This window comes from Nestor notabilis, unplaced genomic scaffold (genome assembly GCF_000696875.1).
Source record: "Nestor notabilis isolate BGI_N333 unplaced genomic scaffold, ASM69687v1 scaffold31373, whole genome shotgun sequence".
Taxonomy (NCBI): Eukaryota; Metazoa; Chordata; class Aves; order Psittaciformes; family Psittacidae; genus Nestor; species Nestor notabilis.
The window spans coordinates 6,386-14,617 of NW_009921994.1; the positions used below are offsets into that span (position 1 = coordinate 6,386).

General features: G+C 46.2%; 1 protein-coding gene across 1 annotated transcript in view; it reads right to left on the reverse strand.

The window, feature by feature from the left end:
- Positions 1-7,213, reverse strand: part of SCAMP4 (secretory carrier membrane protein 4) — a gene marked incomplete at its 5' end in the record, with an annotated part of 8,665 nt that extends 1,452 nt beyond the window's left edge. The window contains 3 exons of the mRNA XM_010011419.1: positions 468-569; positions 3,626-3,782; positions 7,060-7,213. Coding sequence (XP_010009721.1) covers positions 468-569; positions 3,626-3,782; positions 7,060-7,213 — 413 coding nt within the window. The remainder of the gene's footprint in view (positions 1-467; positions 570-3,625; positions 3,783-7,059) is intronic.
- Between the last annotated feature and the right edge of the window lie 1,019 nt (positions 7,214-8,232).

An 8,232-nucleotide genomic window follows, 5' to 3' on the forward strand; every position in this document is an offset into this window, starting at 1 on the left:
GACAGGAAGTTAAAATGCCAAACAATTATGATATAACTAGGGACAAGTACTAAAGTGCTCCCATTTATTTTAAGACAACTCTGACAGTACTTCCTCTATAGGCCAACAGTGAGTCATCTCACATTGCTCACCATGTGCTGTGAGTGCATCGAGGGCAATGCTAACAGAGGATCAGATGAATCTTGCCACTGGCTGGTTAAAAAGGAATGGACATTGCAGGAAGGTGCTAAAAAGGACAAGCAGGTGACAGATATCTGAGTTCTGTCAATTCAGCAATGAAAACACAATTGTGTACTCCAAGAGCAGATATAACTATGCCACAGAGGAAACCAGAAAGCTTCTTCCACTTCACCTTGTACAGACTCCCACCAGTGTCTCAAAAGTTCATGGAAGCAGCCCACAGCCTGAAACCCTCAGGCCTGGGAGCCGAGTGCTGAGCTCTAGGGCTGAAGGAGCATCCTGCTTACCAGGCTCCCCAGCCAGAGAATCCGATCGCCTGCAGGAGCGTGAGGATAAACTGTGCACCAAAGATGAAGAAAAAGGCCATGAAATTAAAGGAGCTGTCTGACCTGTGGAGGAAGAGAGGAAGTTAATGAGGGGGAGACAGGCACCTCACGTGGCTTCACGCTGGGTGTTTGACCCCATCACACACGAACGTTGTACCTCAGAAGAGGTCCCTCTGTAGCTGTGTACTTTGAAGGCTGCTCCTCTCCTCCTGGTAGTGAAAGCACACAGACCCATGAATCATCAGTGCCTAATCTCTTCCAATAAGCCTGGCTCCTGCAATAGCTCTCCCAAAGTAATTGCATATATGATGACACATGAGGAGAGACAGTCTCCAGCAGAACAGAGAGTGCCTGAATCATTTCTCTGACCACATATCTCAAGTCAGCACAGCCTGACACCTGAGCCACTGGCAAGCAGGAACAAAGGGGCTGAACACTGGCAGGCAGTTTGCCCATATGCTCAAATTGATCCAAGCATGAGAATTCCAGCTGGGAATGTCTCAGTGGCTAATCGTCATCACATTTACACGCCCATGGTTAATAATCCAGCACTGAGACATAATGGGAGGAAAAACAGCTACAGGAGAAGCGGGTGGTACCCTGGCTGGGGAAGCAGGCTTTGACATCTTTGCTGGTTCCACATCTTCAGGATGTATAGGCTGAGAGGATCCCAAATATGTGAGGTCCTTTAATTTATGCAGGTGTAACAGGCAGATGAACATGAACACAAGGCAGCTGACCAGTTACTTTGAGGGTCTCTCTGTCATGGGTACACTGGGAACTGTCCTGTCCTGCCCAAGCTTAGGCTCTGCCACAAAACTGCAGCAGAACATCTTCATCCCGTTATCCCAGCTATGTCAGGCACATTGAAAACTTCCAAACTATCATTTTTCATGGTACAAATGATCCCCATTCTCTCAGGAACTCAAAGGACCCATGATTTACAGAACAGATTTACAAAAGACACTTCAGTTGCTTATGAGGCAGCTTAGTGCAAGGGGGTGTTTACAGAAGAGCTCCAGCCATTCCCAGCTCCTGCTTAAGCCTTGAAAGTATTGAAATCTTTATTATTTTAATTATTCTAATTTTAATGTTTATAAGTATTCTAATTCTAGCCCCTGTTGCCTAAAGAGATAAGAGAGGAAGGACCCCAGGCTCTGGAGAGGCCAAGCATGGACCCTGGCTAGTCTGAGACAAGTGGGAAAGCCTCCAGCCACTCCAAGCCATGCGTGTTGGACGGAGATTCTGGGAAAGATATCTGCCATCCCAGAGTATCCTCATGATCCCACCCTTCAAATATCACCTCAGCATACAGCAATGTGAAAGAAATACTTTAAACATGGCCTGTTCACAGGAGTGCCTATCGTAATCCAATTAACAAGGATTAAGCTTGAGGCTGAGCCTTCAAACACTCTTGCAACTACAACCTGAAAAGGCTGAAGGAGTCTTCATTTGAAAGGATCTGTGGGAATTAGTGAGAATACCCAGAAAAGGTGATTTTGGATCCAGCTTTGAGAATACTCAGAAAAGGTGATTTTGGATCCAGCTTTCTGGTGCAGCAGCTTTGCCCCAGCGCCAAAGCTCTGAGGCTGATTTCATTTTGGGTGCAGATGTGTGACAAAGGCTTTCCAGAAGTATCCTCCCAGCACATGAGGCCTGGGGTGGCCTCTGCTCAGAACCAGTGGCAGAGCCACCACTAGCTGTGATCCCCCAGTAACCTGCTGCTCCACTCCAGTGGTTTGCAAGCCTCTTCTACAACTGATGCCAGTGATCTCTGGGCTTGCCAGGCTGTCCCTAGGCCTTATTCTTTTTTTAACTGTAGAAGACCTTACACAGAACAACCTCAGGGACCTTTCAGAATTCAGATGCTTAAATTCATGCAAACAACATTTAACAAATCATTAGAAACAGTCCTTGGGAAGCCCAGAGGAGGTCAATGGGGAGGAGTAATTTCTCCCAGACTTAAACTGCTCTTTGCAAAGAGCTCTAGCCAGCACTTGGAGGTGCTCAGGCTTCTTAACTAGGGATGGGGACAAAACCCCAGCCCTAAAAGGCAAGAGTTCAGAGCTGGTATTTTCATGTCTTAAAGCTTTCAGAGAAATCCAACCCAGTGCCCTTCCATCTCCACCAGAAATAATCCTCCCCTGTGCTCCATGAGGCAGTCACTGGTGTTTTAAGTCCCACCAGCACATTAACTGCCCAGTGCTGTTTGTATAGAAAACATAAATTTAGAAGAACATTTAAACAACTAATTTAGTATGTGCTAAATCAATAGGACCCCACCTGCCAACTCCATTTCTATCAGCTGCTTCTGCTGTAATTTAAACCAGCTCCTCACAGTATCTGGTGAATAATCAAAATCCAGAGTATTCTGGTAATGGGGAACCAGAGAGAGCTTCACCTTCAGAGCCCAAATCCCTGACTGGGGTCTGGGGTCTGCTGGTGACCTGCAGCGTGACACGGGGCATGTCCCTCCCTCCTCTGTGCATCCTCTCCCTGTATCAGGCTGGAAACTGCTTGGGACCTTCACAGCTCTGACAAGCATCATGTATTACCATGTGAATGATGCCTTGTGATCCACAGCGAGATGAGCAAATGCAAATGTTAGTAATTAAAGTGAAAATGTAGCATGGCTTTAAATAGTTGTGGAGTTTCAGAAGGGCTTGCTCCAGGGAACTGCTTTTATCTAAGAAGCAAAGCAGCCAAGCTCCCAAATACCTAGAGACAAACCCCATCAGAGTTCTCAAAAACTAATAACTTAATAGTTTGCCATCAAAATAAGCCTCAGTGAACCTTTAACAAATTAGCATCTATCTTAATGCTTCACTGATATGAGGGTGCTGCTAAGCTTGAGGTATTCAAGTACAATCTGAATTTCATCCTTCTGGAGGTGGCAAACTACTCACTGCTGCCCACCTCCAACCTGAGGCAAGTGACCTTCAGTCCTGCATCTAGGATTGAGAAGTAGCCACGTTCTTCATTTTGAAAGAAAACAAGACATTAAGACATCAAGTCCTTAATTTTATCGCAGACAGAGACCTCCACAGGAGCTCTCCCCAGCAACATCTCTCTCGCCCAGAGGAAACAGAAACTAAACCACCTCATGGGCCTCTACTCACCGAAAGGCTTTGTAGGCAGGTCGGAACCAGCAGACGTAGCCACAGGGACTGAAGAGGATAAGCCAGAGGATGGCCAGACCAAAATTGACCCCGTAGCCTCCTCCGATCCACCATGCCAGGCACGCAATGATATTCACTACTAGTGTGATGCAGTAAACTGTAATAGGGCAGAGGAAAGAACATGAGTTGTGCAGTTTCACATCTTCATGCAAAAAAGAAACAAAAACCCGGAATTACAATAGGAAGGGTCCATGCTGCAGTGGGAAACTCAAGCCCAATAATGCAGCTGCCCCAAGGGAGTCACAGGATCCTGCATGACCCCAGGAGTTGGCAGCAGAGACACATCCATTTCCTGAGGGAGTGCTGCGGCAGAAGGATGAGGAAACTCTTTTGGGATCTGACAAAGGATGGAGAGCTGGGTAGCAACCAGTATGAGCAATACAAGACTCAGGCCAGTATTATTATGACTTACGAACAAGGTTCAATTCCCATTTGGAGCAAAATCCTTTTATAAGAGGAGAGGGGTGTAAAACACTGCCCTGCACCCAGCCTCAATGTGACTTCAGTCTCTGTGCTTGCTTAGGCTGCCTCAAGAGCTCTTACAGAGCCAGCTCATTGCCTTGTGGGCTCAACTCTGCTTCCCTGGGCCTCTGAGGAAGCCTGGAAGTTAACTTCAGGGCTTGAAAGTGCTGCCTCGAGCAAGGGGGAAAGCAAACTCCAATTAGGCTGAGAACATGGGACCACAGGGGTGGCTTAAAGGCCTTTTCACATCCCTGTTCCTGCCACTTGGATAAAAAGGAACAGTTGACAACGGCCCCCAGAGCAAACCAGCGCTGGGTTAAGTAGACATGCACAAAGTGACGCTGCTCCCTCCTTTCCCTGAAGCTGAGCATCACTGCAGAGGGGGGCTGCACACTTCCAAGCTTCTGCAGATGATCTCCATGCCAGACGCTCCCTGCTTTCCTCCACGTGCTTCCCTCAGTACTCCAGGGACTCCCTGCAGTGACCTTGCATCCCCCAAGCTCTGCCAAAGACACTTGGCACAATTACAAGCTCCTGCTTTGGGAAACAGATGACAACTCTTAAAAATCTTGTGGTAACCTGTGAGAGTGCTGAGGTGCTGGCACAGGGTGCCCAGAGAAGCTGTGGCTGCCCCATGCCTGGCAGTGTTCAAGGCCAGGTTGGACACAGGGGCTTGGAGCAACCTGCTCTAGTGGAAGGTGTCCCTGCCCGTGGCAGGGGGTTGGAACTGGAGGAACTTTAAGGTCCCTTCCAACACAAACCAGTCTGGGATTCTAAGAACCTCTATCAATTAGCACACACAAAGAGAAAAGAGAAGGCAGAGGGTCCAAGACCCTTGGGTCCCATTTGGTGATGAACTCACAGTAACGCTTTGGGCCCTGGCCTCACTTATTCAGTCAAAATTAAACCCCTCTATTCCTCTCACCCATGGGAAGTGCACATGCTCTGCCCATTCCTTGCTTCACTGCATGTGGTGGCTCTGCATCATGCCTGCATGTCATGGTCCAGCCTGGCCCCTCCTTCTGACTTCTCTTTCCTCCTCTTGGCACAGACCCACCTTGCTTCAACAGCCATGGGACTGCTGAACAACTACAACATGTTGTGGTTGTAAATTAATATTGACAACAGTTGGGAGACTCTAGGGTGGAAACACTGAACCCAGCTGCTGCCTCTGACATACACATTACATGAGAGTTAAAATCAAACACTATTTTACTACAAAGAAAATGTCTCCTGAGTAGTTAACAACAAGGCTTTATATGCAGTGGTTTAGATGTATCTAAATATTGGGGGGAAGCAAGAATTTTAATGATTTGAATTTCATTTATACAGTAATCAGCTGTAATTCTCCACCTTTTTTATTTTCAGAAGTCATTTATTCTCCAAAGGTTACTTAATGAAAAAACCAAACCCACCAAGCACCTAGAAAGTTTGAAGGAACTTGTGATTCTCCCAGGTAAGAGTTTGTTCTCCAGCAGTGGGAGCTCTGGTACAGGTTTCCTCAACTCACCATCCACCTTCATAAAATGTTCACATCCAACTAATGAGCATCCAACCTTCTAGCAACGACTTTTATGTTTCTATCTTTAACAGCAGCCTTTTCTTCTTTACTGCCTTCCTTCCTTCCTTCCTTCCTATGTGTGTCTCTCTCCATCCCATCCCAAAAAGTCAGGGAGACCCCCAAACAGAAGCGTGCTGCAGATGGGAATTTCCCACTCCTGGCGAAAATGCCAGGTCTCCCCAGCCATGGGCTCATGTCCCAAATGGCACCTTTCCAGCCTGCCATTAACTGCCATGAGGGACGCTTTGTCTAGGGAAAGCTGCAGACAAAGGCAGCTTTACAGCATGCAACGTTGCAGCAGTTAGTCTGAAGGGACAAGCAGCTTCTTCAGGCAAGAAAATTACAGAGCTCATTTCAGCTTCTCTAAATAACGAAAGAACAATGGAGGGATAGATTATTCCATTATTTATGCACCCAAATCTCTCTCGTACACACATCCTATGCATCTGGAATAAAAGCCATGCCACCAAATGCATAGCTGGCAGCAAACAAGCTTTCCTTCAGTGAGAAGGGCAAATAGGATAACAAGCATTTTGGGGAAAAAAGATAAGCAAGCAAAAAGATTTTTAATCTTCCAAAGCCTTCCCTGTGCTTTTCAAGATCTGCCACACCATTTTTCATCCCATTTCATTCCTTGGAGAAGAATGGTCAATTTTCATTACTGGCTTTTGAACAGCTAAGCCTGACAACACGAGCTCAGAGCCAGGAGGTCTGTTCAGACAGAGTATCAGCAAAGCACCAGCTGTGACCAAGAGGATCAGCTCCCTTCTCCAGCAGGCCAGGGAATGGTTTGTGGCCTTGGAAAGCTAAGGAAGAGACAGCATACAGCTAGAGACACTGCTTCAGTTGGGAAGGGAAACCTGTAGATGGCACAGACAAGGGGGAATTTTACCCTTCCCTATAGCAAGCATAGGGGCCACACTTATTTTCTTGCCTAAAATTCTCCTACTCATCTTACTTTAGGTGAACTGGGAATTACTTTAAGAGGGCTATTTCTGGGGAGTACATCATCACTTGACATTAACAAAGGTATTAGATGTGGTCTGCTTTTCTCCTCCTCAAATTTACTAATAGACTTCTCTAGCACCCATACTCTCTCCTTTCCCCTCCATCAATTGACTCTCAACTGACTCTCTCCTTTCTTCAACAGCTTCTCTGTGGCAAAGATTCAAGGCACAGCAGCTTAAAATTTGGGCCTAAAGTTGTATTACAGTATTCTAAGAGGAATCATTGTTTCTCATCAACTAATTGCACTCAAAACTTCACACTAAAAGCATGTAAGTTCACTGAGATCTATGGGTTTTTTACTACATACATGTGCTTCGAAGCACAGGTTTCTTATTCAACTTACAGATCCATACGTGGTAGATTCTCTTCACCAGAGACTGATAATCAATGGGAATTTCATCAGCAAAATTCTGGTAGAAACATGGTTTCAGGGGGATGAACTTGGGGAGTGGTGGGAAGTTATTCACCTTTTCTGCAACACAGAAAACAGAGGTTAGCTGAATGCAGAAACATTCTGAGAGGGTTGAGCAACATCCTCTGCCCCTTCCCAACACACACCCATGAAACCCCAGGTTGAAGGGACTCACAAAAATCAAGAGAAACCATGGCCAGCTCTGGCCATTCACATTACTCACTGAAGCATGTTCATCCTCACCCTGGACACCAAACCTTTGGTTCTTCCTCAGCAGTGAACATAACATTTAAACCAGCACATGAAAGGCTTGGAGTGAGGAACAGAAACAAGCTAATAAGTAACATGTGGATTGGATACCTTTACACATCAGTGTCAAGTTGTGCCAAATGTGCTGCAAGACAAAAACCTTCAAGTAAGCCCCAGGATGAGATCCCTCAGGAAGGGGGAGATGCCAGCAACATCTGAGGAACCAAACCGCACAGAGGTGTTGAGTTTCAACCTCTCGGAAAACCAAAGCAAGAGGAAAGGCTGGCAATTGTCCAGACCAGCAGATTGACCTTCAGACACAAGCTCTGAGCAGGTAGGCTTGCTGGTGCATGCATCAGGCCTTAGGACCTGTAATAGGTACGTCCCTGTAATGGGAAGGGTGCCTTCGGGAAGCATCTCAAAGTGGAATTCAGCACTCAGACATCATCCTGTTCAGGGAAGACGGGTCGGATGGCAGGGATGATTTTGTTGTGACAAGACTCTCTAAAAGTCAAGTTTTTCTGTCAGGTTAAGCCCCAGGAAAAAAAAATAAACGGACAAAACCCAAAAAAGCTTTGCATGCACATACAAGAAATCAGCGAACACTGACAAAAGTGATATGGTGAAGAAAGCCTTACCTTGGAAAGAAATTAGGGTTTAAAATCAAGTAATTAAATGCCTATGGCCTCTGTATTTAAGCTGCTGTCAGCTTTTCCAGCCAGATGCACAGATTTGGGGTGTATATGTGCCTGGATGTTTGTTTCTACATGTTAGGGAATGTTTGCTCTTGCCTTCCAGTGCTGATTAAAGTCTGATTCCAGGGCATTGGGACTAATTGTCTCTAGTCTATTTCAG